Source organism: Vipera berus, assembly GCF_964194415.1.
Source record: "Vipera berus genome assembly, chromosome: Z".
NCBI classification, from domain to species: Eukaryota; Metazoa; Chordata; class Lepidosauria; order Squamata; family Viperidae; genus Vipera; species Vipera berus.
Window position 1 is genome coordinate 2,967,025 of NC_138205.1, and position 27,935 is coordinate 2,994,959.

Genomic DNA, 27,935 nt, shown 5'->3' on the forward strand with positions numbered 1-27,935 from the left:
CCAAAAGGTTGTACAAGGGGGGGGGCAAAACTCACTTAACAACTGCCTCAACTAGCAAACGGTAATGTTGGGCTCAATTGTGGCCGTAAGTTGAGGACCACCTGTAATCAGCGGAACAGATTGTTCCCAGAAGTTGTGGGTGCTGCATGACTGGAAGCTTTCAAGAAGCGATTGGACAGCCATTTCTCCGGAATAGTAATAATAATAATATAAAGTTGGAAGGGACCTTGGAGGTCATCTAGTCCAACCCCCTGCTCAGGCAGGAAACCCTATACCATTTCAGACAAATGGCTGTCCAGTCTCTTTTTAAAACTTTCCAGTGTTGGAGCATTCACAGCTTCTGGAGGCAGGTTGTTCCACTGGTTAATTGTTCTAACTGTCAGGAAGTTTCTCCTTAGTTCTAGGTTGCTTCTCTCCTTGACTAGTTTCCATCCGTTGCTTCTTGTCCTGCTTTCAGGTGCTTTGGAGAATATCTTGACTCCCTCTTCTTTGGGGCAGCCCCTGAGATACTGGAACGCTGCTGTCATGTCACCCCTCACTCTTCTCTTCATTAAACTAGACATACCCAATTCCAGCAACCGTTCCCTATATGTTTTAGCCTCCAGCCCCCTAATCATTGTTGTTGCTCTTCTCTGTACCCTTTCTAGAGTCTCGACATCTTTTTTACATCGTGGTGACCAAAACTGGATGCAGTATTCCAGGTGTGGCCTTACCAAGGCCTTGTAAAGTGGTATTAGTACTTCACGTGATCTTGACTCTATCCCTCTGTTAATGCAGCCTAGCACTGTGTTGGCTTTTTTGGCAGCTGCAGCACACGGCTGGCTCATATTGAAGTGATTGTCTACTAAGACTCCGAGTATGTGATTCCCCGCTTGAGCAGGGGGGGTTGGACTAGAAGACCTCCAGGATCCCTTCCAACTCTGTGATTCTGTCAATTAAACAGCGGGAAGGCTTGCCTCCAGGAGTTGTGGATGCTCCATTGCTGGAGGAGCTCTTGAGAAGGAATCGGAAGACCTTTTTTTGCCTCAAGTGGTGTAGGATCTCCAACTTGAGCAGGGGGGGGGTTGGACTAGAAGACCTCCAGGGTCCCTTCCAACTCTGTGATTCTGTCAATTAAAGAGCGGGAAGGCTTGCCTCCAGGAGTTGTGGATGCTCCATTGCTGGAGGAGCTCTTGAGAAGGAATCGGAAGACCTTTTTTTGCCTCAAGTGGTGTAGGATCTCCAACTTGAGCAGGGGGGGGTTGGACTAGAAGACCTCCAGGGTCCCTTCCAACTCTGTGATTCTGTCAATTAAAGAGCGGGAAGGCTTGCCTCCAGGAGTTGTGGATGCTCCATTGCTGGAGGAGCTCTTGAGAAGGAATCGGAAGACCTTTTTTTGCCTCAAGTGGTGTAGGATCTCCAACTTGAGCAGGGGGGGGTTGGACTAGAAGACCTCCAGGGTCCCTTCCAACGCCATCTAAAGACATTCTTATTTGAACAAGCCGGCCTGGCCTGATGGGGGATTGGTGGGGTTTTATTGTTATTTTAATATTTGTATTTATTGTTTTTAGTGGGCATATATTTAATTTTTTTTTAACTTTTGTAACTTTGTATTTTTTATTCTTGCCCTGTTCACCGCCCTGAGTCCTTCGGGAGAAGGGCGGTATATAAATAAAAATATTATTATTATTATTATTATTATTATTATTTATCATTCCCGCTCTGGGACGGAGGGCGCCGGTTGGCGTTCCCCCCTCCCTCGGCAGGCTTACAGTTGAGTCCGCCCCCGCCCCGCGCCATTCTGCAGTCGGAACGCCGCCTCCCGATTGGCCCGCGCGGCCAGCCAATGAGCGCGCCGCGGCCCCTCCCGGCGGCAGCGCCGGGCTACACGTGCGCGCGGGGCGTGTGAGCGGGGCCGAGTGACCTGCCCGCCGCTCCGCCTCGCTTCGGGTGATACAATGCACCGCCCGGCCGGAGCCAGAGCCAGTTGAGCCGGCAAGGCGAACGCGCGCTGGTCCTCCTCCGCTCCGCTCGAGAAATCTAGCCGCCCCGCAAGCCAGCCAGCCTGCCCGCCCGCCAGTCCGCCCGCCGCTCTCGACCGCCGGGAAGAATGCCCGTGGTCAGCGAGGGAGCCACCGCCAACTGGTCGCGAGGAGCCAGCGAGCAGTTCGCCCCGGCCCAGGCCTGCGTCGGCTAAGCCTCCAGCCCCCTCCGGCCCAGCCCCGTGAGTAAACCCCCCCCCCCCGCTTTCCGACTGGGCGTGCAATGGAGCCTTCGGGGAGGGGGTGCAAGAAAGCGGGCGTGCAGTGGAGCGCTCGGGGAGGGGGCTTCTGGGGGTTCGAGAAGGGGAGGGGCCGTGCAATGGAGCCTTCGGGGAGGGGGCTTCTTGGGCTTCGAGAAGGGGAGGGGCCGTGCAATGGAGCCTTCGGGGAGGGGGCTTCTTGGGGTTCGAGAAGGGGAGGGGCCGTGCAATGGAGCCTTCGGGGGGGGTGCAAGAAAGCGGGCGTGCAGTGGAGCGCTCGGGGAGGGGGCTTCTTGGGGTTCGAGAAGGGGAGGGGCCGTGCAATGGAGCCTTCGGGGAGGGGGCTTCTTGGGGTTCGAGAAGGGGAGGGGCCGTGCAATGGAGCCTTCGGGGGGGGTGCAAGAAAGCGGGCGTGCAGTGGAGCGTTCGGGGAGGGGGCTTCTGGGGGTTCGAGAAGGGGAGGGGCCGTGCAATGGAGCCTTTGGGGAGGGGGCTTCTTGGGCTTCGAGAAGGGGAGGGGCCGTGCAATGGAGCCTTCGGGGAGGGGGCTTCTTGGGGTTCGAGAAGGGGAGGGGCCGTGCAATGGAGCCTTCGGGGAGGGGGCTTCTTGGGGTTCGAGAAGGGGAGGGGCCGTGCAATGGAGCCTTCGGGGGGGTGTGCAAGAAAGCGGGCGTGCAGTGGAGCGTTCGGGGAGGGGGCTTCTTGGGGTTCGAGAAGGGCAGGGGCCGTGCAATGGAGCGTTCGGGGAGGGGGCTTCTTGGGCTTCGAGAAGGGGAGGGGCCGTGCAATGGAGCCTTCGGGGAGGGGGATTCCGGGTGTGTGTGTGTGCAAGAAAGTGGGCGTGCAGTGGAGCGTTCGGGGAGGGGGCTTCTTGGGGTTCGAGAAGGGCAGGGGCCGTGCAATCGAGCCTTTGGGGAGGGGGATTCCGGGGGTGTGTGTGTGCAAGAAAGTGGGCGTGCAGTGGAGCGTTCGGGGAGGGGGCTTCTTGGGGGTTCGAGGAGGGGCCGTGCAATTAAGCCTTTGGGGCTTGGGGGGGTGTGCAAGAAAGCGGGCGTGCAGTGGAGCGCTCGGGGAGGGGGCTTCTCGGGGTTCGGGAAGTGGAGGGGCCGTGCAATGGAGCCTTTGGGGAGGGGGCTTCGGGGGGGGGGTGCGCAAGGAAGCGGGCGTGCAAGAAGCGGAGGGGGCGTGCAATGGAGCATTCGGGGAAGGGGTTTCCGGGTGTGTCTGTGTGCGTGTGTGTGCAAGGAAGCGGGCGTGCAAGAAGTGGAGGGGGCGTGCAACGGAGCCTTTGGGAAGGGGGCTTCGGGAGGGGGAGAATGCAAGGAAGCGGGCGTGCAACGGAGCCTTTGGGGAAGGGGGGGGCTTCTGGGTGGGTGGGTGTGCAAGGAAGCGGGGGGCGCAGGGAAGTGCGCGTGAAAAGAAGCCGAGGGGCCGTGCAATGGAGCCTTTGGGGAGGGGGCTTCGGGGGGGGAGATGCAAGGAAGCGGGTGTGCAAGAGGCGGAGGGGGCGTGCAATGGAGCATTCGGGGAAGGGGTTTGTGTGTGTGTGTGTGTGCAAGAAAGCGGGCGTGCAGTGGAGCGCTCGGGGAGGGGGCTTCTTGGGGTTCAAGAAATGGAGGGGCCGTGCAACGGAGCCTTTGGGGAGGGGTCTTCGGGGGTGTGTGCAAGGAAGCGGGCGTGCAAGAAGTGGAGGGGGCGTGCAATGGAGCCCTTGGGGACGGGGCGTCCGGGCCTGGCAGGCTTGCAGAGCTCGGGCCCCGCCTAGGAGGCTCCAGAGCGGCGGCGGCGGCCGTGGCTGGCAGCCGGGCTCCGGCAATCACGTGGGCCGGGCTGGGAACAGAATGTTCTCTCGGGCGAGCGCTTTCGTAATCCGGCTGGCTCCGCCGGGCGGGCGGGCAGGGAGGGAGGCAGGCCGGCGCTGCGGAGCACCCGGCTCGGCCATGTGCTGCGGGCGGGGCGGCAGGAGGAGGAGGAGGAGGAGGAAAGGGGGGGGGTCTCTTCTCCCTGTTGCAAGGCGGAGAAAGGGGGCAGCCTGGCTGGAATTCGTGGGGGGGGGCGCTCCTTCCTCGGGGACCGTCTGCTTGGCCTCGAGGAGACCCCCGCCGAGCCCGGAGAAAGGAGGTGCAGGCCGGTCCGCTTGCTTTCCTTTGTCTTTCTTTTAATGGGGGGCGCGGGGGGAGGGGGAGTTGGAAAGGAAAGAGGGTGCGGGGAAAACCCCCCCACCCCCGAGGTGCTGCTTTAAGACAGGCCCTTTGTCCCGGATGGGATGACGAGGGGTGGACTAGAAGGCCTCGCGGGACCCTTTTTTTTTGGCCCCTAGGATGCTATGGAAGGGCAAGCCTGGCGTGGGAAGGGGTGGGGTGGAATGTTTTTTTGGGGGGGTGTCTCTCGATGAGTTCCACCCACCCACCCAGCCATCTAAGGCAGCTTGCCTACCTCTTAAGGTCCTGGTTTTGGGGTTTGGGTTTTTTTTCAACCTGGGCCACTTTGAAGAGAGGGAGGAGGGATTCAACTCCCAGGATTCCCCCCCCCCTGTCAGCTCTGTTTGCCAGGGGGATTCTGGGAGTTGAAGTCCACCCCTCTGAAAAGTTGGCTGGTGCTGAGAAACGGGGTCTCGGGCACTTTCTCTCTCTCTCTCTCTCTCTCTCTCTCTCTCTCTCTCTCTCTTTTCTTTCTTTCTTTCTTTCTTTCTTTCTTTCTTTCTTTCTTTCTTTCTTTCTTTCTTTCTTTCTTTCTTTCTTTCTTTCTTTCTTTCTTTCTCTCTCTCTCTCTCTCTCTCCCCCCCCCCAATAGAGGGGTGGGATTCGCTGTTTGGCACTCCCCCTCTTTGTCAGCGGGGGAAACCCCAAGGTGGTCCGTCTGAACCCCCAAAACCCTCCTTTTGGATCCAGCTCTGTGGCCGAAGATTTTATTTATTTTAACCAACCGCGCACTATGGGGGGGGGGGAACGGCAGTGCCAGCTTGAAAAATCAAACCGTTTACTGTGTTCGGATCCCCCCTCTCTCTCTTTGGGGTGCAAAGTGGAGATTTGATAAGGAGGACATCTTTTATTTGTATTTTTATGCAAGTTGCCGGAGTTGTTGTTGCTGTTAAAACACAAAATGGTTTCTGTACCCAGCTGCGACCTACAGTAAAAAACAAAAAAAAACAAAAGGAAAAGCCATTCTTATTTCCTTTTATAGAATTTCCTGTTCGGGGGTGGGGGGGGGGAGAAAGTACACACTGTGCTAATAAAAGGCTTGTTGTGACATCTTAGCAGCTTGGCTGTGAGTTAACAACGGTCCTCGGAGGCACCACCACCTACACGTATCGCTATGCAGAGAGTACTTTTTTTTTTCCTCTTCCCCCCCCCCTCCTCGAGTCCCCAACGGGGTGGGGTTACGACAGGGCCCATGCTTCCCGGCCGCAAGGCCTTGTGGCGTTTGCTGGGGAGGATGGTGTTCTGGGCGCCCCTGCTGGCAGCTTTGCCGAGGTTTACCGACCGCTTGGCAGCTGTGGGTGGTGTTTCTTTGTGAGTTGGCAGTGTGGTGTTTCGGTTGTGTTATTACACACACACACACACACACACACACACCCCGCTTGTTGTTTGCGGTGCTAATGATTGGTTGGAGGTGCGTCTGTTTCAAACACCGGCTTTTGTTCATCAATGTTCGAAGTCCTTCCAAATTAGAGAGAAGTTTTGAGTCTCTAAACGCACCATTGGGAAATTTAAGACATGTGGACTTCAGCTCCCAGAATTCAGCTGGCTGGGGACTTCTGGGAGTTGAAGTCCACATGTGTCTTAAAATTGGCATTGCTGACAAGTCCCAAAGAAGAAACAACGGTTATATAAACCAGGGATCTTCAAACCTGGCCCTTTTACGACTTTACGGCCATGTGATTCACCTTAATGACCGTGTGATTTACGGCCATGTGATTCACTTAACGTCCATGTGATTTGCTTAAGGGCCACTGTAAACATGATCCTAAAATGATGGGTCCCTTAGCGACCAAAATTTCCATCTCAGTTGTGGTTGTAAGTTGAGAGGACTGCCTAGCAAAATAAACTGAGGAAGTCAGATTCGCTTAAGGACCGTGTGGTTCACTTAAGGACCATGTGGTTCTCTTAAGGACCGTGTGGTTCGCTTAACGACCATGCCGTTTGCTTAACAACCATGTGATCTGCTCAAAAGACCGTGTGCTTCGCTAAATGACCATGTGAAGATTTCGCTTGAGGACCACTGTAAAAACGGTCGTAAAATGGGAGTCCAATCGATCGTACGACGGGGTCACTTAGCGACCAAAATCTCCATCCCAATCATGGTTGTAAGTCGAGGAGCCGGGAAGTCAGATTTTCTTTAACCACCGCACGATGCGCCTAACCAATGTGGTAAAAAATAGTCATAAAACTGGAGTGCGGTCTCGGGATCGCTCAGCCTCACTCAGTGGCTATAATGACTGTCCCAGCCCTGTCATAAGTGGAGTACTTATCCGCCTTAGGCTCGTTTCAAGTTGAGGGCGGAAAAACTGGGTTCGATCAAAACCGGAGCTGTTCCCAACCCACGTCGGCCTGTAAATTTAACTCTGGGAATTACAGCGTGTGTGCCTGGAGGCCGGATCCAGTATCAGCCGGCGCCTGAATCATCGTTTGCTAAAAATCCCTCCCAAGAAGCTAGTTTTACTTTGCTTTAGTTAAGAACTGGAAATTGAAAAATGAAGTCATCGAATGCGCCGGCAACGGAATGAGGGAGGCTCCCTCTCATAAATTCTTTTATAAAAACACAATTTCATCTCAAGAAATCGTTACATTTTCTCAGGCGAGTCAAAATCTTTCTCGCACACCTTGGCGGGCTTTTCTGAATAGGGTGGTTATAAAGATAAATGGTATGGGGTTTCCTGCCTGAGCAGGGGGTTGGACTAGATGACCTCCGAGATCCCTTCCATCATCATCAATAATAATAATAATTAATTATTATATCTATATATATATTTTTTTATAAAAGGGACGCGGTGGCTCAGTGGGTTAGGACGCTGAGCTTGTCGATCAGAAGGTCGGCAGTTTGGCGGGTCGAATCCCGAGTGCCGCGTAACAGAGTGAGCGCCTGTTACTCATCCCAGCTTCTGCCAACCTAGCAGTTCGAAAGCACGTAAAAATGCGAGTAGAAAAATAGGGACCACTCCGGTGGGAAGGTAACAGCGTTCCGTGCGCCTTTGGCGTCTAGTCATGCCGGCCACATGACCACGGAGACGTCCTCGGACAAGCGCTGGCTCTTCGGCTTTGAAACGGAGATGAGCACCGGCCCCTAGAGTTGGAAACGACTAGCATGCGTGTGCGGGGGAACCTTTACCTTTACCTTTATATTTTTTATATTTATATGTATTTATATTTGCTTACTTATCTGTAGTAGGCGACGATTAGTTGAGGATTATGCTCAGGAGCTCCTTTACCTTTTTACTAACTTAGCTGTTTTAAACTTACCTTGACTTACAAGCAGTCCTTGTCGACGATCAAAGATTTCCGTGGCTAAGCGAGGCGGTCGTTAAGCGAGTTTGGCCCCACTTCTACGACCTTTTTTCCCCACCGTTCTTTTGAGTCGTTAAGGGAGTCATACGGCCGTTAAGTTGAACCCTGCTTCCCCCCCCCCCCCCGTTGACTTCGCTTGTCAGGAGGTCGCAAAAGGGGAATGATGTGATTCCGGGAAACTGGCGTCGTCATTAACGTGAGTTGTCTGAATTTAGACCAGGCGGATGCGGCAACGGTCGTAGGAAAAACGATGCTAAGTCTTTTTTTTCTTTTCTTTTTTTCCTCTCCCCCAGTGCTGTCGTAACTTTGGATGGTCATTAAGCGAACGGTAAGCCGAGGACTTCCTGAATTTATATCCAATTGATCAATCAAATTTATTTGCCGCCCATCTTGCGATGGGCTTGTTTCAAACCCCCCCCCCCAGGAGTTGAAGTCCGCCCGTCTTAAAAGTTCCCAAGGTTTTAGCAGCATTGCAAATCAGAGAGGTTCCGACGGGCTCACCTTTGACCTTAGCAACGCGAGGAACCCCATTGGCCGGGGAATTGTGTTGGAGGAAAGGGCACCAAGTGGTGATCTTTCCGCAAAAAGTATTTCCTGGATTCTCGTTCTGTCGTTTCTTCTAACTCTGGATTTTGTTTTGTTTTGTTTTTTGGGTAGGTCTTCGCGGGTGAAATGTTTGCCCCCGAGTAAGACCCATTCGGCCTCCCTACGAAGAAGGAGGTTCACGTTCTGCCGGCGAGCTCTTCTCCGCCTCCTCCCCCCACCCCCTCTGGGATTTATAGCGTTTAGCGCCTGTTGCTTCTCCGAGGCCAGGCCCATGTTCCGCAAGCAGGCATGAGCGCCGGTTGCGAATCCAGCCCGAACAGCGGGGGCGAGAGCAGCAGTGGCAGCTCCGGTGCCCTCCGCAGGACCCGTGCGCCCCGTGCGAGCGACGCCCAGGGCCAGGCCACCGACGACATGGACGTCAACAGCAACGGCTCCAGCGGCAACGAATCGCACGGCGATTCTCACAGCAGCTCACACAGCAGCGGCAACGGGAAGGACTCAGCTCTTTTGGAGACCACCGAGAGCAATAAGAGGTAACGGAGGGAAGCAAGTCCTCGGCTTACGGCCGGATTTTCCGTTGCTACGCGAGACGGTTCTTAAGTGAATCGTCTCGTCCGATTTTGACAGCCTTGGGTTGGTTTTCTTTTTCTGGTTTGCTTTGGTTTTTTTTTGTGTGTGTGTTTTTTGCCATGATGGTTAAGCCAATCCGGGAAGGTTGTTAAGCAAATCGTGCGGTCGTTAAGGGAATCCGGGTTGCCCCGTTGACTTTGCTCAACGGAAGCTGGTTGGGACCACAGGACATCTCGCCACCGTTGTAAATGGTCACCAAGTGCCTGAATTTTGATCACGTGGCTCTGGGGGGATGCTGCCACGGTCATATGTGCGAGGACCGGGCGTTAAGTCCCTTCTGTCAGTGCTGTTGTAAGTTTGAACAGTCACTAAAGGAGGAGTGGTAAGCTGAGGACTCCTGGTAAAGCCTTGATCATTAGAAGGTCACCGGGCTACATCCCCAAATTGGATGCGGCAGGTAGTCCTCTACTTACGACCATTTGTTTAGCAGCTGCTTCAACGTATGACGGCACTGGCAAAGTTGACCTGTCGACAGGCAGTTCTTGCACGTGGCCCGGGGCGAGGGGATCGCCACGGGCGACCTTCCCTTCCTGCATCTGGCAAGCAGTGTCGGTGAAGGACATCTGGATTCACTTAACGACTGTGCGACTCGCTTAGCGACCGTGGCAAAAAAAATCGTGAACTCAGGCACAGTCGTGGGATGACTCATTTAGCCTTACTTAGCAAGGAAAGTTCTGCTCCCAATTGTCATTAAGTCGAGGACCACCTTGGCAGGGGGTCGGGGGTCGGCAATGAATGTCAGGATATCCGCATACAGGATTGCTTTTTTCCCAAGACCTAAACGAGCCCCCCCTCCCCCTTCCCCATCTCTCTCCAGCTCCAACTCGCAGAGCCCGTCTCCTCCCAGCAGCTCCATCGCCTACAGCCTCCTGAGCGGCAGCTCGGAGCAAGACAACCCCTCCACCAGTGGCTGCAGGTAAGCTGGGACGGACAGGTGAGGCCTCCCCATCCCCAGGGGTGCAGGACAGACCTGCGGGAGCACAACACATTTCTTGAGGATGGGCGGCGGGAACGTTTAGCAGGGAGAGAGAGAGAATTCTATTCTGTTCCTGTTCCCATTCCATATTCTATTCTATATTCTGTTCCTATTCTATTTCTCTATTTCTATTTCTATTTCTTATTCTATTCTATCCTGTCCCGTCCCATTCCTGTTCCATATTCTATTCTATTCCATTCCTTATCATTCCATTCCATTCCAATTCCAATTCTTATCCTATATTCTGTTCTGTTCTATATTCTGTGTTCTGTTCTGTTCTATTCTATATTCTGTTCCTATTCTATTCTATATTCTATTTCTATTCTATATTCTATTCTGTTCCTATTCTATTCTATTTCTATTCTATATTCTATATTTTATATTCTATTTCTATTCTATTTTTTTTCTATTCTATATTCTATTCTGTTCTGTATTCTATATTCTATTCTATATCCTGTTCCTATTCTATTCTATTTCTATTCTATATTCCATTCCATTCTATATTTTACATTCTATTTCTATTCTATTCTTCTATTCTATAGTCTGTTCTAGTCTGTTCTATATTCTATTTCTATTCTATATTCTGTTCCTATTCTATTCAATTTTATTTCTATTCTATATTCTATTCTATATTCTATTCTATATTCTATTCCTACTCCTATTTTATATTCTATTCTATTCCATATTTATATTCTATTTATATTCTATTCTGTTCTATATTCTATTTCTATTCTATATTCTATTCAATCCTATTTTATATTCTGTTCTATTCTTACTCTTTTCCTGTGTGTGTGAATCTGCCGGAGGAAAGTGGTGGTGGTGGGGTTTTCAACCATCCCGGGCGAGCCCTTTGCAAAAAAAAAAGGGCTCCGCCACTTTGACCGGCCCCTCGCTCTTCTCCCCCTGCAGCAGTGAGCAGTCGGCCCGGGTGAAGACCCAGAAGGCGCTTATGAAGGCGCTGAAAGAGATGAAGATCCGGCTTCCATTGGAGAAGCACAGCAAGGGGAAGTCGGGCACCCTGGCCACCCTGCAGTACGCCCTCTCCTGCGTCAAACAGGTCCAAGGTGGGTCCTTGGCACGTCGGCCAGGGGGCAGAGGCGCCTTCACCGGCGGCATTTAGACCGAATTGGCCCAGCCTGAACGGTCTTTATTTTTATTTTTCTCCTTGCACGGGGCAGAATGTTCAAATCTCAAGGGATTTTTCAACCTGGGCTGCTTTTAAGACGTCGGGTAGACTTCAGTTCCCAGAATTCCCCAGCCATAGTTCTGGGCGTTGAAGTCCAGTTTAAAGCAATGCAGGCTGGGGAATCCTGGGAGTTGAAGCCCACCCGAAGCACACTGGCTGGAGGATTTGGGGAGCTTCCGACAGTTCCCAAGGATACCGCCAGCAGGCTTTTATAATCAGAAGTCTGCCCAGTTTTAAAGCATCCTGCCCGGGGGATGCTGGGAGTTGAAGTCCACGCAGCTTAAAGCAGGCTGGCTGGGGAATTCTGGGAGTTGAAGTCCACACAGCTTAAAGCAGGCTGGCTGGGGAATTCTGGGAGTTGAAGTCCACGCAGCTTAAAGCAGGCTGGCTGGGGAATTCTGGGAGTTGAAGTCCACGCAGCTTAAAGCAGGCTGGCTGGGGAATTCTGGGAGTTGAAGTCCACGCAGCTTAAAGCAGGCTGGCTGGGGAATTCTGGGAGTTGAAGTCCGCGCAGCTTAAAGCAGGCTGGCTGGGAAATTCTGGGAGTTGAAGTCCGCGCAGCTTAAAGCAGGCTGGCTGGGAAATTCTGGGCGTTGAAGTCCAGCCATCTTCAAGTTGCCCAGGTTGAGACACACTGCTCCGAGTAGCCGCCTCAGCCTTTCCTGAGGGAGCCACAACCTCACATCATGAGGGCCTTGTGTCATGCTGCTGTGTGGGGCTGTGGTGGATGGGTTATTTTCTCCTTGGAAAACGGGAGTTTCAGGCTGGCTGACGGCAGACGCCCTTGGCCCAGCACAAGGCGACGGTCGATGGCGGGACAGGCAGCCCTATAAATAAATAATAATAATAAACCAACATTGTCAGGCTGATCTACTCTTCCTGTTCTTTCCCCGCCGTTTAGCAAGCCAGGATTACTATCAGCAGTGGAGCATTGATGACAGCCAGGCCTGCAGCCTGGATATGTCCACATACACCATTGAGGAGCTGGAGAACATCACGTCCGAATACACCCTCAAAAACCCCGTGAGTGACGCTGCCTTGAGCTTCGTCCTCAGGCACAGGTAGTCCTCGACTTACAACAGCTCACTTAGTGACCACTGGAAAGAGTTTTTCACACTTGACGACCGTCGCGGCACCCCCATGGTCACGCAATCAAAATTCGGACGCTGGGCAACTTGACTCATATTTATGACAGTTGCAGCGTTCCCCCCCCCCCTTTTGCAGCCTTCTGACCAGCAAAGTCAATGGGGGGGGGAGTCGCTTAACAACATGATAATTCGCTTAACGACCGCAGGGGAAAAAATTGCAAAATCAGGAGCCGTTCTTTTAGGGACGCATCCCTTACTGGCGGAGGTTTTGGTCCTAATTCTGCCCATAAGTCGAGGACTCCCTGAGGTAAAACATTGCCTGAAAGGCTTCAGCTGTCCATTCCACCATCTTTGAGGAGAGCTGGTGTGCTGTCACAATAAAGTTGTGAGTCCAAAACTGGGGGGGGGACTTTTAATTCCACCCACAGTGTGGATGCTGTTGAGGACAATCTAGCTATCTCCCAAGTTTGTTGCAGGCCCAAAATGAAGGATTTCTTCTCGTTTTGAGGTCAACTCTTGATGGTGGCCACGTCCTCGGATCAGGACCGAGGCGTGGGGTTTGGGGCTGATGGCTTCCTCCGTCTTAACTGATACTCGTGGCCTCTAAATATGCTGGGCTCCAGTCCCATCATCCTCAGCCAGCTTAGACTCTGCTAGGAACGGTTCATCTTGATTCCCCACTCCATGTTTCTGGGCCCAGAAGAACTTCTAGTCTCCGATCTTGGGGACATTACGACTTGCGGACTTCAACTCCCAGAATTCCTCAGCCAGCTATGCTATGCTGGCTGAGGAATTCTGGGAGTTTGAAGTCCGCAAGTCGTAAAGTCCCCAAGATTGGAGAACCCTTGTTCTAGGGGCGTGTCTCCCATAGCTCAAACCAGGCTGAGGAGTTCTGGGAGTTGTAGTCCACAAGTCGTCAAATGGCCAAACTCAACCCTTCCTGTTGTCTTCTGTTTTGCAAAAAAAACCAACAACCACAGGACACCTTCACGGTTGCCGTGTCCTTCACTACGGGCAAAATCCTCTACATCTCGGACCAGGCGGTCTTCATCCTCCGTTGCAAGAAAGAAGTCTTCAAGGGGGCCAAGTTTGCTGAGTTCCTGGCCCCCCAAGACGTCAGCATCTTCTACGGGTCTACGGCTCCCTACCACCTGCCCTCCTGGAGCGCCTGCTCCTCTGCCAGTAAGTGGGGGGGGGAGGATGGCTGGGGAGCTTGGCGTGGGTGGGTGGGTGGGTTCGGCCTTGGAACCGCTGCTATTGAGAGACAGGCAGGAGGGGCCGGAGACATGATGGACTCGTGAGTCCTCCTTTTTATGGTGTTTAGATCCAAGAGAGTTGGTTCAGTGGTTAAGGTGTCAGGTTTGTGAGGGAAGAAACTGGGAATTCTAGTTCTGCCCTAGCCACCAAATCCGGCTGGGTGACTTTGGGCCCATCACCCAGAGACTCTGTTCTAGTCCTAGGCTTGAATGCCATCTGGGTGAGCTTGCGCCAGTCACCAGGAGATGGTGAGTTCTAGTCCCACCCTAGGCACAAAAGCCACCTGGGTGACTTTGGGCCAATCAAAAGGAGACGGTGAGTTCTAGTCCCGCCTTAGGCATAAATGCCAGCTGGGTGACTTTGGGCCAATCATCAGGAGACGGTGAGTTCTGGTCCCGCCTTAGGCGTAAATGCCAGCTGGGTGACTTTGGGCCAGTCACCAGGAGACGGTGAGTTCTAGTCCCGCCTTAGACATGAAAGCCAGCTGGGTGACTTTGGGCCAATCACCAGGAGACGGTGAGTTCTAGTCCCGCCTTAGGCATAAATGCCAGCTGGGTGACTTTGGGCCCATCACCAGGAGACGGTGAGTTCTAGTCTTGCCTTAGGCATAAATGCCAGCTGGGTGACTTTGGGCCAATCACCAGGAGACAGTGAGTTCTAGTCCTGCCTTAGGTGTGAACGCCAGCTAGCTGAGCTTGGGCGAATCATTCTCTTTCAGCCCAACCCACCTCACAGGGCTGTTGTTGTGCGGAAAACAGGAGGAGGAAGGCATATCCAGTGCTTCCAGTGCCTTGAAGTTCTTCCTAAAAATAACCAAAGCAATATTTTTAAAAGTGTTTTTTTTTTTAAAAAATAAAAATCTAAACCCTTTTGGACTGGACGCTCTTTGCCTTAAAAGCTGCTAGTTGGACGAGACTCGAGGCCCGAGTGAGAGATTCTCAGGGGGGGGGGAAAGTCCATTTTTTTTTTACATTTTGTCAGGCCAAGGCTGTTGACCGCCGGCTGACAATTTTCTTTCTCCCTTTTCTTAAAACTGCAGCTGCCATGGACTACACCCAAGAGAAGTCCCTTTTTTGCCGCATCAGGTGAGTCGGGTCTCCCTTAGGCCCGCGCCCCCCCCGGCAGGATTCGAACTCAGCCCTAGGGCTGAAAAATGCCCCCTCTCCTCCTCCCCGCCCCCCAATCATCTTTCGGATCCAAAGTCCCGGCCTTAAAAAGAGCCTCATTTTACAGTCTGGCTAACAGGACGAGGAGAATAAAAAAAAAGAGTCGGGAAGGGATTCCCAGAATCCCCTGGGGAGGGAGGAAGATGGCGGAAGGGGCTGGACCCTGCCCTCTCTCCCTCTGCCGGTCGTCGTCCTCCTGGTCTCCTTTGGCCTTTGGTCTTATTGCAGGCGTTTGTTTCTCAGCGGAGGCCACGCCGGAGCCTGCGAGATGCGTTACTACCCCTTCCGGCTGACCCCTTACCTGACCAAGGTGCGAGATTCGGACAGCGACCAGGGACAGCCTTGCTGCCTGCTGATCGCAGAGCGCATCCACTCGGGCTACGAAGGTGAGGGCCTAAAGGGATCCCAGGGTGGGGGGGGAGGCAGCAAGTTGGGGTGGGGGGGCAAAGCAGCCGTGCCCACCGCTTGGGCTTCCTGGCAGGGGTGGCGTTAAAGAGGTCCTGTCCCCCCAGGGATGGCGTGGCTGGCTTCTCTCTCGCCTTTCCCGGGGAATCCCGTTTTACTAGTTGGAAGCCCCCCTCCCAAGCCCCCCCTCCTTTCCTGCATGTACCCCAGCAGTCGGGTGGATCTGGGTGGGTCTCGGAGGCCTTGCCCAGTTTTGGAACTCTTTTTTTTTTAATTATTTTTTTTGAAAGTTGGCCGGTTTTCAGATTTTTAATTTGGCTCGTTTTAAACTTTTACGAACGGCTTTCCTGTTGATGTTTCTTTCTTTTTTTTGCCATCTGCCAGCCGCCCAGGGTGGCATAGGAAGGGAAGGAAGGAAGGAAGGAAGGAAGGAAGGAAGGAAGGAAGGATGGAAAAGATAGGAAGGAAGGAAGGAAGGAAGGAAGGAAGGAAGGACGGGCAAAGAGGGATGATGAGAGGGAGGGAGAAGGGAGGGAGGAAAAACAGGATGATAATGAGGGAGGGAGGGAAAGAAGGCAGGTGAAGGGGAGAATGGGGGGAGCGAAGGAAGAGAAGGAAGGTGAAGGAGAATGGGAGGGAGGAAAAGGGAGTGAGCCAAGGAAGGAGGGATGGAAGGAAGGAAGGTGAAAGAGAATGGGAGGGAAGAAAAGATGAAGGAAGGAAAGGGAGTGAGTGAAGGAAGGAGAGGGAGGGGAGGAAGAGAAGGGAGGTGAAGGGGAGAATGGGGGGGGAGGAAAAGAGGAAGGAAGGAAAAGAGTGAGCAAAGGAAGGAGGGATGGAAGGAAGGAAGGAGAAAGAAGGTGGGAGGAAAAGAGGAAGGAAAGGGAGTGAGTGAGTGAAGGAAGGAGAGGGAGGGGAGGAAGGAAGGAAGATGAAGGAGAATGGAAGTGAGGAAAAGGTGGGAAGGAGAAAAGGGGGTGAGCGAGGGAAGGAAAGAGGGCTCTGCCTCGGTGCAGGCAGAGCGTAGAAGAAAGCAAAGCAAAAGGCTCCAGATTTAAAGGAAAGACACGTATTAATCTGTCCTTGCATGCAGAAAACCAGCAGGTCTGGGAGAAAAGGCATAAACCCTCTCCCTGACACGCTGCCTTTTTAACATGCAGGGAGGGAATCTTTTTTTTTTCCTTTAAAAAAAAAGCCATTTCCACATTGCGTAGGATAGACCAAATGCACAATTTTTTTTCCGGGAGCAAAAACTCCCAAAGAGCAAGTGGGGGGGGGGGAGCCTCAAAGGGGAAAAGCTGGTGGGTTTCGCACAGGGGGCTCCTGGAGCGAGTTGCCTTCATTGTGCCTTCAATTTCTCACCTCCAGCCCCCAGGATCCCCCCCGATAAACGGATCTTCACCACCAGGCACACCCCCAGCTGCTTGTTTCAGGACGTGGATGAGCGGTAAGGGGGGGGGCTAGCAGGGGTGGTTGGGGGTCCTTGGGAGGGGCTGCCTGATAGAAAAGGAAGGGGGTGGGTTGGTCAATTACCTTGGGGTGGGTGGGTCCCCCTTTGCTAGTTTTATAGGCGATAGATAATCCTCAGCTTATGACTCATCGCGTACTAGTTTGGTTTAGTGGTTAAGGTAGCAGTTTGGAAACTGGGAGACGGTGAGTTCTAGCCCCGCCTAAGGCATGAAAGCCGACTGGGTGACTTTGGGCCAATCCCCAGGAGACGGTGAGTTCTAGTCCCGCCTTAGGACTGAAAGAGAGCTAGGTGACTTGGGGCCAATCAATAGGAGACGGTGAGTTCTAGTACCGCCGTAGGCACGAAAGCCACCTGGATGACTTTAGGGCAGTCACCAGGAGACGGTGAGTTCTAGTCCCGCCCTAGGCATGAATGCCAGCTGGGTGACTTGGGGCCAATCACAAGGCGATGGTGAGTTCTAGTCCTGCCTTAGGCATGAAAGCCAGCTGGGTGACTTTGGGCCAATCACCAGGAGACAGTGAATTCTAGTCCTGCCTTAGGCGTGAAAGCCAGCTGGGTGACTTTGGGCCAATCACAAGGCGACGGTGAGTTCTAGTCCTGCCTTAGGCATGAAAGCCAGCTGGGTGACTTTGGGCCAATCACCAGGAGACGGTGAATTCTAGTCCTGCCTTAGGCGTGAAAGGCAGCTGGGTGACTTTGGGCCAATCACCAGGAGACGCTGAGTTCTAGTCCTAGCCACCAAATCCGGCTGGGTGACTTTGGGCCCATCACCCAGAGACTCTGTTCTAGTCCTAGGCTTGAATGCCATCTGGGTGAGCTTGCGCCAGTCACCAGGAGATGGTGAGTTCTAGTCCCACCCTAGGCACAAAAGCCACCTGGGTGACTTTGGGCCAATCAAAAGGAGACGGTGAGTTCTAGTCCCGCCTTAGGCATAAATGCCAGCTGGGTGACTTTGGGCCAATCATCAGGAGACAGTGAATTCTAGTCCTGCCTTAGGCGTGAAAGCCAGCTGGGTGACTTTGGGCCAATCACAAGGAGATGGTGAGTTCTAGTCCCGCCTTAGGCGTGAAAGCCGGCTGGGTGACTTTGGGCCAATCACCAGGAGATGGAGTTCTAGTCCCGCCTTAGGCATAAATGCCAGCTGGGTGACTTTGGGCCAATCACCAGGAGACGGTGAGTTCTAGTCCCGCCTTCGGCATGCGAGTCAGCTGGGTGGCTTTGGGCCAATCACAGCAGTCTTGAGGTCTCTGTTCAGCTGCCTCCTGCCTCCATTCAAAGAAGCCTCTTTGGGTCCTCGGATACTGACCAGCCCTCTTGACGGCTGCCTCTTTTCTCATTCTCAGAGCTGCCCCCCTACTTGGCTACCTCCCCCAAGACTTGGTTGGCACCCCTGTCCTTTTCTACCTGCACCCTGAGGACCGGCCCCTTATGCTGGCCATACACAAGAAAAGTAAGTATAGAACAAACAAGCACAGCATGCGAGGTTGTTGAGCATCGCAGCTGGGTTGTTGGTTTTTTTAAAAAAAATCAATTACAAGTTAGTCCTTGACTTAACGACCATTCCTTTAGCAACCGTTCAAAGTTAGAACCACGCTGGGGGAGGAAAATGAATCACAACTGGTCCTCGCATTTATGACTGGTGCTTGCAGTTACAACTGTTGCCGCATCCCCACGTTCCTGGGAGCACTTGGCAACCAGCGTCGATTTAACAACGGTTGCGGCATCCCAGGAGTCATTTTGTCACTTTCATTTGTCATCTGTTCTGCCTGAGCAGGGGGCTGGACTAGAAGACCTTCAAGGTCCCTTCCAGCTCCTATCCTATGCTATGCTATCCTATCCTTTCAATTTCTATTTCTATTTTTTATTCTATTCTATGTTTTATTCTATTCTATTCCTATTCTATTTTTTAATTCCAATTCTATCCTATATTCTATTCCATTCTACTGTATTCTATTATTTTTTATTCTATGTTTTATTCTATTCTATTTCCATTCTCTCCTATTTTCTATTCTATTTCTATTCTATTCTATTCTGTTCCTTATTTCTAATTCTGTTCTGTTCTGTTGTTATTTTTTATTCTAGTCTGTTTTATTCTATTTTTATTCTTATTCTATTCTATTCTATTCTATTTTATTCTATTCTATTCTATTCTATTCTATTCTATTCTATTCTATTCTATTCTATTCTATTCTATTCCTTATTTTATTCTGGTCTGTTCTGTCATTATTTTTTATTTTATTCTATTTTTATTCTAATTCTAATTCTAATTCTATTCTATCCTATTTTCTATTCTACCCTACTCTACCTTCCCAGCATGCTTTGGACAAGCAAAGTCTGCCGGATTCATTTAACGGCCAGGCGATTCGCTTAACCACCGCAGCGCTTTACTTAATAACCCCGGCCAAAAACGCTTTTAAAAACCGGGCGCGAGTCTCTTAAAAACCGCCTCGCTTAGCAATTGGAAAGCCTGGATTCCCGTCGTCGTAAGTCGAGGACTCCCTGCGCCCGCTTGAACTACGGGAAGTTCGGCCTAGCGGTTGCTGCTGCTGCGGTTTGCCCTGACCCCCTTCCCTCTCTCCCCCTCCCCTTTTTCCCCCCAGTCCTGCAACACGCCGGTCAGCCCTTCGACCACTCGCCCATCCGCTTCTGCGCCCGCAACGGCGAGTACGTGACCATCGACACCAGTTGGTCCAGCTTCGTCAACCCCTGGAGTCGCAAAGTCTCTTTCATCATGGGCCGGCACAAAGTCCGGACGTGAGTGCGAAACCTCCGTGAGAGAGCTCCGGACCGGGGTGGGTGGGTGTATCTATCTCGCTCTTTTGTCAGGCTGAACGAAGCCCCCGGCGGAGAGGGAGGACGGGGATCCGCCTCCAGGAGAGGGGGGAGGAGCCTAGCCAGGGCGGGGGATGATTCCCCAACCCCCATCGTCCCGTCCCTGGCTAAGCTCCTCCCACTTTCTTCCTGGTAGGGAGGAGAGGTTAGCTGACTTTCAAGATGGGGCCAGAGAAGGTCCGTTGGCTGACCAGATAACCTTGTTCTGGTGGAAGACGGGGGGGACTACATCTCCCAGGATTCCCCAGCCAGCAACGCTGGCTGGGGAATCCTGGGAGATGTAGTCCCCCTGTCTTCCACCAGCCAAGGTTGAGACACATTGCAACAAGAGGCAGCTGTGGAACTACAGCGAATAGGATTTCAGCCAGGATCCGCTTTGGCTGTGCTGGCTGGGGATTCTGGGAGTTGCAGTCCCAGCCTTTCTGGAAGACGAGGGGAAGGGGGCAAAGGGGAGGGGAGGGTGAGATGGAGAGGAAGGAGGAGAGCGGCTGGCCATAGGCGTCTTCCTCCCGGGAATTGGGTGGGGGGAGTGGGGGGAGTGTAGAAGGAGGGGGAGGATGAGAGGGTCTCCTGACCTCCTCCGCCTTTGCCGACCTCAGGAGCCCCCTGAACGAGGACGTCTTCACGGCGCCCAAAGTGTTGAAGTCCAGGGCTCTGGAGGTGGACATCCAGGAGCTCTCCGAGCAGATCCATCGTCTCCTGTTGCAGGTGAGGCCTTCCCTCCCCTCCGTTTGTCTTCCTCTCCCCTCCCTTCTTTCCATTCCGCCTTCCTCCCTCCTTTCCTTTCCTTTCCTTCCCCTCCCTCCCTCCCTCCCTTCCTTCTCTCCTTCCTCCCTCTCCTTTTCATTCCATCTCCTTTCCCCTCCCTCCCTCCTTCCTTTCCTTTCTTCCTTCTCTCCTTCCTCTCTCACTCCCTGCCTGCCTCCCCTTCCTTCCTTCCTTCCTTCCTTCCTTCCTTCCTTCCTTCCTTCCCATTCCAACTCTTTCCTCCCTCCCTTTCATTTCACCCCTTCCTTCCTTACCTCTTTTCTTTCTTTCCTTCCTTCCTTCCTTCCTTCCTTCCTTCCTTCCTTCCTTCCTTCCTTCCTTCCTTCCTTCCCATTCCATCTCCTCCCTCCCTCCCTTTCCTTTCACCCCTTCCTTCCTTCCTTCCTTCCTTCCAATTCCTCCCTCCCTCCCTTTCCTTTCACTTCTTCCTTCTTTCCTTCCTCCCTCCTTCCTTCCTTCCTTTCTGCCTGCCTCCCCCTCCTTCCTTTTCATTCCATCTCCTTCCCTCCTGCTCCCCTTCCTTCCTCCTCCCTCTCCCCTCCCTCTCCCTTTTTTTCCTTCCTCTCTTTTCCCTCCCTTTTCCCCTCCTTTCCCTCCATCGGCTCTAACCCGGCTCCTGTCTCCCTGCCAGCCTGTGCACAGCAGCGACGCCCTCAGCCTTTGCAGCAACTCGGCCTCCCGCGAGCAGTTGCTCAGCATTGCCTCCTCCAGCGACAGCAACCCCCCAGAGGAGGCCCAGGCTCTCCGGCCGGTAAGTGCGCGCGCGGGGGTGGGGGTGTTCCAGGGCCTCTCGGGGTGGGGGGGTGGTGGTGCTGGGGTTTTCGTCCCGAGCAGCTTGGTCTCGTGGGCTCCAGGTGGCATCGTCCTAACCCCCTCCTCCTCCCCCCCCAGCTGGAGCCCAACGAAAGAGCCCACTTTGGGGATTGAGGGAGGCCTCCTGCCAAAAACTTTGGAGCGATGGAGGGCCACGAGTGGAGGGGAGGCTCTGGGGGAAGGGGCTGTCCTCACTCTGCCTGCCTCTGGATCCCAGATGACCTTCCAGGAGATCTGCAAGGATGTCCACATGGTGAAGAACCAGGGCCAGCAAGTCTTCATTGAGTCTCGGGTCAAGCTGATGCCTGTCAGAGCCTCTCGGCCAGGTAAGAAAAGTGCCCCCCGCCATCCTCTTCCTCCTCCTTGCTCTCCTTTAATTTCTTCTCTTCCTCCTGAATCCCTTCCCCTCCTCCTCCTCCTCCACTTCCAGCCGTTTTCCTCCTCCCCCTCGTTGCACACGCGCAAGCCCGTGAGCCACTGCAGTGCCTTTATGCGGGTTAACTTTTGCCAAACCTCCCAGGGGGTTTTCCTCCTGCGTTTCCTCCACCTGCCTCGCGGTCTGGTCTTCCCCAAGTCAAGGTTGTTCTTCCTCTTCTCCGCCTTGCCTTCCCAGCTCTGGATCCGCCCATCAGTCACGCCGGGCAATCCAATGAGATTTTGAGGGTGAAGGAGAAGAGGGCGGGCAAGCTGGCCACCTCCGAGGACTCTGTGCAGAAGGAGCCTTCCAACTACTCCTATCAGCAGATCAACTGCCTGGACGGCATTATCCGGTAAGGCTTCGGCCAAATGGACAGTGCTCCTAGTTGGGGCGAGAGGATTTGCTGTCGGTCTTTGGAGATCTCCCTGAGATATCGCTTCTTCTGTGCTGGCTCCTTTCTGTCCCCGGCCTAGCTGAGCGCTCGATTTCTGCTCGGCTGCTCATCCTTTGAGAAAAGGGCAGAGGCTTTCGGCAATAAAGCAGTTCAGCTAGAAGATTCCTGCACAGAGGCTTTCGGCAATAAAGCAGTTCTGTTAGAAGATTCCTGCACAGAGGCTTTTGGCAATAAAGCAGTTTAGTTAAAAGATTCCTGTGCATGGGCTTTTAGCGATAAAGCAGTTTAGAAGATTCCTGCGCAGAGGCTTTTGGCAATAAAGCAGTTCTGTTAGAAGATTCCTGCACAGAGGCTTTTGGCAATAAAGCAGTTTAGTGAGAAGATTCCTGTGCATAGGCTTTTAGCAATAAAGCAGGTTAGGTAGAAGATTCCTGTGCACAGGCTTTTAGCGATAAAGCAGTTTAGAAGATTCCTGCGCAGAGGCTTTTGGCAATAAAGCAGTTCAGTTAGAAGATTCCTGCACAGAGACTTTCGGCAATAAAGCAGTTCTGTTAGAAGATTCCTGCACAGAGGCTTTCGACAATAAAGCAGTTCAGTTAGAAGATTCCTGCACAGAGGCTTTCGGCAATAAAGCAGTTCAGTTAGAAGATTCCTGCACAGAGACTTTCAGCACTAAAGCAGTTCAATTAGAAGATTCCTGCGCACAGGCTTGCAGCAATGAAGCAGTTTAATTGGTCCGTCACGTGGGCACCCGTGCCTGATCCTTGGCTGTCCTTTCACATCTCCCCCCTCCTTCCCTCCCTACAGATATTTGAAAAGCTGTAACATCCCCATCCGGGTAAAACGCAAGTGTGGTTCCTCCTCCTACACCACCTCCTCCAATTCGGACGACGACAAGCAGAAAGTGTGCGAACAGGTGGCTGCACAGAGCAAAGGTGGGTTTCCTCCCCTCCTCCCCCCCAAAAAAACCCCCTCCGCTGCTCCCTGTTTCCCCTTCCTCCAGGTGCCGCTTCTGGGCTTCTTCCTGGTCCGTCTCGGGAACCCCGAAACCTCCAGCTCTTCCCTGTTTCTCTCCCCTTCCTTTGTGCCTGGCACGGAGACAGGGTCCCCAGAGCTGCTGCTGCCGCCCTCCTCAGAGGGGGGGTGTCTCCCCATGGTGCTGGAGAGGGGGGGGGAATCCACCCAGATGGGGCTCTTTCCGGCCGTTCCCCGGGCCTGCCTCGCAGGGGTAAACCCGACCAAGATTTTGGCATCTCGGCGGTGTCTCTGCCCTGCGGATCGGCGTGCTCTGGGACCCACCTTGCCCCGAGTTCTAATCTAGCCCATGTCTCTTTGCACGGCGCGTCTCAGAAGCCCTTGGACACCCCCACCCTCCCTTGCCCCGAGTTCTAATCTAGCCCTTGTCTCTTTGCTCGACGCGCCTCAAGAAGCCCTGGGACACCCCACCCTCCCTTGCCTCGAGGTCTAATCTAGCCCATGTCTCTTTGCTTGGCGCGTCTCAGAAGCCCTTGGACACCCCCACCCTCCCTTGCCCCGAGTTCTAATCTAGCCCGTGTCTCTTTGCTCGGCGCATTTCAGAAGCCCTGGGACACCCCCACCACCCTTTGCCCCGAGTTCTAATCCAGCCCGTCTCTTTGCTCGACGCGCCTCAAGAAGCCCTGGGACACCCCCACCCCCTTGCCCCGAGTTCTAATCCAGCCCTTGTCTCTTCGGTTGGTGCGTTTCAGAAAAACTCTGGGACAGCACACACACACACCCTTGGCCCCAAGTTCTAATCCAGCCCCTGTCTCTTTGGACAGATGTGCCCGAGGAGAGGCTGCCGGCCGCAGCCAGACGGCCAGAGAGGGAAGAGCCCGGGACGGCGGCAGCTGCCACCGTGGTGGGTGGCCCTCTGACGCCGCTGGCCTTGCCTAGCAAAGCCGAGAGCGTGGTGTCCGTCACCAGTCAGTGCAGCTTCAGCAGTACCATCGTCCATGTGGGAGACAAGAAGCCCCCGGAGTCGGGTAGGGGACGCACCCACCCAGCTTTTATGGGAACGTCCAGGCCGGGGCAGGTGGGGGGGGGGCGGCACCGAAGGGGGGGGAGGAGGGGGATTCTTGAAGGAAGGAAGACGAGCTGGGAAGGGTCGAGGTGGGAGGCAGGTTGCTGGAGGAAAGGGGGGGTGTCTTCAGTTGGAGAGTTGGGTATTTTGGGGGGCAAAACAGGGCAAAACTCACTTGACTAATGTCTCGCTTAGCGACATCAATTTTGGGCTCCGTTGTGGTCCTACGTCAAGGACTAGCTTTAAGGGTAGTCAACCTTGGCTCTTTGATGGCTGGTGGACATCAACTCCCAGAATTCCTCAGCCAGCATGGGGGAACTATGACCCTTTTATGACTTGTCGACTTCAACTCCCAGAATTCCTCAGCCAGCATGGGGGAACCCTTTTATGACTTGTCGACTTCAACTCCCAGAATTCCTCAGCCAGCATCATGGCAACTGTAAGCTGCCTGGGGAATGCTAACTGGCTGGCTGGGGAACTCTGGGAGTTGAAGTCCACCCATCCTACGGTTGCTACGGCGGAGAGACCGCAACCTAGGTGCAGAGAGCGGAGACCTCCCAGGGAACAAATCCTAGGAACTATGGCCCCCTTGATGACTCGTGGACTTCAACTCCCAGAATTCCTCAGCCAGCCACGGCTCAGCTTGGAAACCTCTCCCTTTCCCCTCAGCCTGGCTGGCTGAGGAATTCTGGGAGTTGAAGTCCACGAGTCATAAAAGAGCCAAGGTTGCCTTACCCCTGGACTAGCTTGATTCCTACCAGGAGCAGCTAATCAAAAACCATACAATTGAGTAAAAAAAAAGAAAGGAAAAAAAGAAAATCAAAAACAAGTAAAATGAATGCTGGAGAGAATTTAAATTCAGCCAGTCATTTGGCCCATCACCATGGTCCCAGTTCTTCATGGGGGTCCTTAACCTGCAAACCCTCCCCCCCCCGCACTCCACCCCTATCATGGGGGTCTCTATTTGGCTTTGGGGACTCATTGCAACTGGATGACTTGTCGGCTGTTTATTTTTATTATTTTGGTGGGCTGTTGGTGAACATCCAGTCGTGGGAGGGGGATGTGGGTTTTGGAAGATCACAATAATTAATAATAATAATAATAATAATAATAATAATAATAATAATAATAATAATAATAATAATAGTAATAATAGTAATAGTAATAATAGTAATAGTAATAATAGTAATAGTAATAATAGTAATAGTAATAATAATAATATCATCACGATGCTGATGCTGATGATGAAGAGAGAGGAGGAGGAGGAGAAATAGTAGTTGGAAGGGACCTAGGAGGTTATCTAGACCAACCCCCTTCTCAGGCGGGAAAAGACACTCGGGCGCTGTCGTAAGTAACTTTGCTTTGAGGGAGGGGGTGTCTGTCATAACTTCAAACGATTGCTAAGTTGTGGCAGACCACCACCCCCCCCCCTCAAAAATCCCTGGTGAGAAAGGTTGCAAAATGGGTCAAAACTCGCGTAAGAACTGTTGCAACAGGAGATTTGGGGCTCACGTTTTTAAGAAGAGACTGGACAGCCATTTGTCTGAAATGGTATATAGGGTTTCCTGCCTGAGCAGGGGGGTTAGACTAGATGACCTCCAAGGTCCCTTCCAACTTCTCCTTTTTTTCCTCCTCCTCCTCTTCTTCATCTTCCTCCTCATCCTCTTTCTATTCCTCTTCCTCCTCCTCCTCTTCCTCTCCTCCTCCTCCTCTTCCTCTCCTCCTCCTCCTTCCTTCTTCTCTTTCTCCTCCTCTTCTCTTCCTCCTTCTCCTCGTTATTGTTATTATTATGGTGTCGTCGTCAATCAAGGACCTGGCTGATTTAAAAGGAAGACCAGCTGTGTAAACACGGAGGATGGAAAGCCGTGGAGAGGCTGACCTCTTTGTTTCCTGTTTGGCTGTTTCCTCCTCCTCCCCTTCCCCCTCTGCAGATATCGTCATGATGGAGGAGACGGCGCCCAGCGTGGCCCCCGACCGCGAGCAGCAGTACCGCAGGGTGGGCCTGACCAAGGAGGTCCTGTCCGTCCACACGCAGAAGGAGGAGCAGGACTTCCTCACCCGCTTCAAGAACCTCAGCCAGCTGCGCGTCTTCAGCTCCCCCGCCAGGCCCAGCTGGCAGGAGCTGCACCGGCCCCGGGTCCAGGAGGAGCGAGGTGACCCTGGAGGAGGGGAGGGCAGACACGGGATGGGAGGAGGGTGGAGCCCCCTCTTCCTCTTTCCGCTCTTCCCCTCCCTGGCTTCCTCCTCCTCCTCCTCCTCCTCCTCCCCTCACAATCCCTTCTAGCACTGGTGATGTTACCTAGTTGGGTCACGAAACATCTGCAAGAAACCCCCCAAGCTCAGAGAGCACCAAGGACCCCACAGTCCTCCTCCTCCTCCTCTTCCTCCTCCTCTTCCCCCTTATTCTTTCCTTCCTCTTCTTCCTCTTCTTCCCTCTGTCCTCTTCTTACTTCCTACTTCCCTCCTCCTTCGTCCTCTTCATCCAACCCCTTATCCCTCCTTCTCTTTTTCCTCTTCCTTCTCCCTCCTGCTTCCTCCTTCCTGCTCTTCCTCCTCCTCCTCATCTTCTTCGTCCCTTTCGCTCCTCCAGGATCCAGAGGCCTGCGCCAGGGACCTCGCGGGCCGAGCGGCCGGGTCCGCGGCCGGAAGTCCAAGGCCAAGCGCATCAGGCAGAACAAATCCTCGGACAACAGCAGCTCTGCCCAGAACTCAGCTGGGTCGCCCCCCCAGCTGCCCTCCCCCCCAGCTGCCCCCTCTTGGCCCCCCTCGGGCCCTTCTCCGCCCACCCTCCCGAACATGTCCTACCCGGCCGTTATGCCCACCTACCCGATCCCTGTCTTTCCCCCTCGCCCCACGGTGCCCCCAGCCGCCGAGCCTTCGCAGACCCCCTTGCCAGCCCCTCAGTTCCCCGCCTCCCTCGTCACCCCCATGGTGGCCCTCGTCCTGCCCAACTACGTCTTCCCCCAGATCAACAGCCCCCTCCCCCAGACGTACTTTCCCGGCGGACCCGTTTTCCCCTTCGCAGCGCCGCAGCCGGGCAGCACCACGCTGGCTCCCGGGCCCAAAGCCGGCCTGCAAGTGCCCTCCCCCTCTTCCACCCCACACTCCATGAGCCAGCCCGAGCGGGCCGAATCCCCGCTCTTCGAGTCGCGCTGCAGCTCCCCGTTGCAGCTGAACCTGCTCCAGATGGAAGAACTCCCCAAGCCGAGTGACCGGCAAGAAGCTAGCATGAGCGGTCAAGCGGGACCAGCCGGCACCTCCGCAGACTGGGCTGGAGTGGCCGGCGGGCAGGGCTTGGTGAATAAGCTCGGCCCTCGGAAAGAAACCTGCATGGTGAGCGGCGCCAGGGCTAAAGTATTCTCGGTCTTTCCGAGCATGTCCCTTTCCTGGGAACAAGTCAGATCTTTGATCCCGGGTGAGGGCGGTCCTCGCTGGCCGCGGGGATGGCCTGTCCTTCCTTCGGCCACCGAGGTGCCTCCAATCCTAGCAGCGAGTCGGTTGCAGGTTCATTCTGTACGATCCAAATCCGGGACGTCACCGTTCTGTTTTTATGATTTTAATTGGCTTGTAGCGTAAAATAGGAAGATACAAAAGCGAATAATAGGGAACAAAAGGGAAAAAGAGAAGTGTGGGAATGGGGGGGGGGAAGGGAAAGAAGAAAAAAGGCGTTGGCTTCTGACTCCCTCTGTTGCAGTAAAATAAGGCTATTACGTTGAACATTGATCTTCAACTTTTTACATTTCTATAGTAGTATGAACTAGCCGTGTCTAATCAATCTAATCAGCAAAAGCCAAAATCAAAAGATCCCTTTTTTTCCCACCTCAAGCCCCAAATCCCTAAGCGGTAGAAACGAAAGTACTTAATATTCTTTTATCTCGTCAAAACAGTCGATTTAGCCGTCTCTGCTCATTCAGTCAGTCTTTGTAGCCATCCGTTTACGGGGGGAATCGCAAACATCCTTCCATTTTCCGTAGAGCAGTCTTGCTGCCTTTAACGATATAAAATCAAAAAGTTCCCCCAAAATTTTTTTCCTCCCTCAAAAGTCTTTTTCCATTAGACCCAGAAAGAAAGTTTCTGGTTTAATCTTCACATTCACGTTAAGGATTTTCTGCATTAAAATATGAACCCTACTCCGATGTTTCTGCGCTTTTATCACATGTCCACCCGAAACGATTAAAGAAAAAGTCATTTCTCCCAATCCGGGACTTACTTAATCTTG

General features: G+C 53.3%; 1 protein-coding gene across 4 annotated transcripts in view; it reads left to right on the top strand.

Moving 5' to 3' along the window:
* The first annotated feature begins 1,249 nt into the window (after positions 1 to 1,249).
* Positions 1,250 to 27,935, top strand: part of LOC308678167 (period circadian protein homolog 1-like) — a 33,163-nt gene continuing 6,477 nt past the window's right edge. Inside the window, exons 1-20 of one of the 4 annotated variants that reach the window (XR_014028612.1) lie at positions 1,250 to 2,203; positions 8,019 to 8,053; positions 8,383 to 8,804; positions 9,719 to 9,817; positions 10,787 to 10,941; positions 11,965 to 12,086; positions 13,132 to 13,333; positions 14,448 to 14,493; positions 14,818 to 14,960; positions 16,348 to 16,426; positions 17,794 to 17,900; positions 19,051 to 19,204; positions 19,882 to 19,990; positions 20,682 to 20,801; positions 21,081 to 21,189; positions 21,477 to 21,633; positions 22,483 to 22,610; positions 23,475 to 23,678; positions 25,648 to 25,869; positions 26,307 to 27,049. Coding sequence is in view for 3 of the 4 variants with exons in the window: in XM_081345120.1 (XP_081201246.1) it covers positions 8,560 to 8,804; positions 9,719 to 9,817; positions 10,787 to 10,941; positions 11,965 to 12,086; positions 13,132 to 13,333; positions 14,448 to 14,493; positions 14,818 to 14,960; positions 16,348 to 16,426; positions 17,794 to 17,900; positions 19,051 to 19,204; positions 19,882 to 19,990; positions 20,682 to 20,801; positions 21,081 to 21,189; positions 21,477 to 21,633; positions 22,483 to 22,610; positions 23,475 to 23,678; positions 25,648 to 25,869; positions 26,307 to 27,049 (3,144 nt within the window). In the remaining variant the exon portion in view is untranslated. Of the gene's footprint in view, positions 2,204 to 4,275; positions 4,343 to 8,018; positions 8,054 to 8,382; positions 8,805 to 9,718; positions 9,818 to 10,786; positions 10,942 to 11,964; positions 12,087 to 13,131; positions 13,334 to 14,447; positions 14,494 to 14,817; positions 14,961 to 16,347; positions 16,427 to 17,793; positions 17,901 to 19,050; positions 19,205 to 19,881; positions 19,991 to 20,681; positions 20,802 to 21,080; positions 21,190 to 21,476; positions 21,634 to 22,482; positions 22,611 to 23,474; positions 23,679 to 25,647; positions 25,870 to 26,306; positions 27,050 to 27,935 lie in introns of those variants that run through there. The other 3 variants (XM_081345120.1, XM_081345121.1, XM_081345122.1) reach the window with 3 other exon arrangements.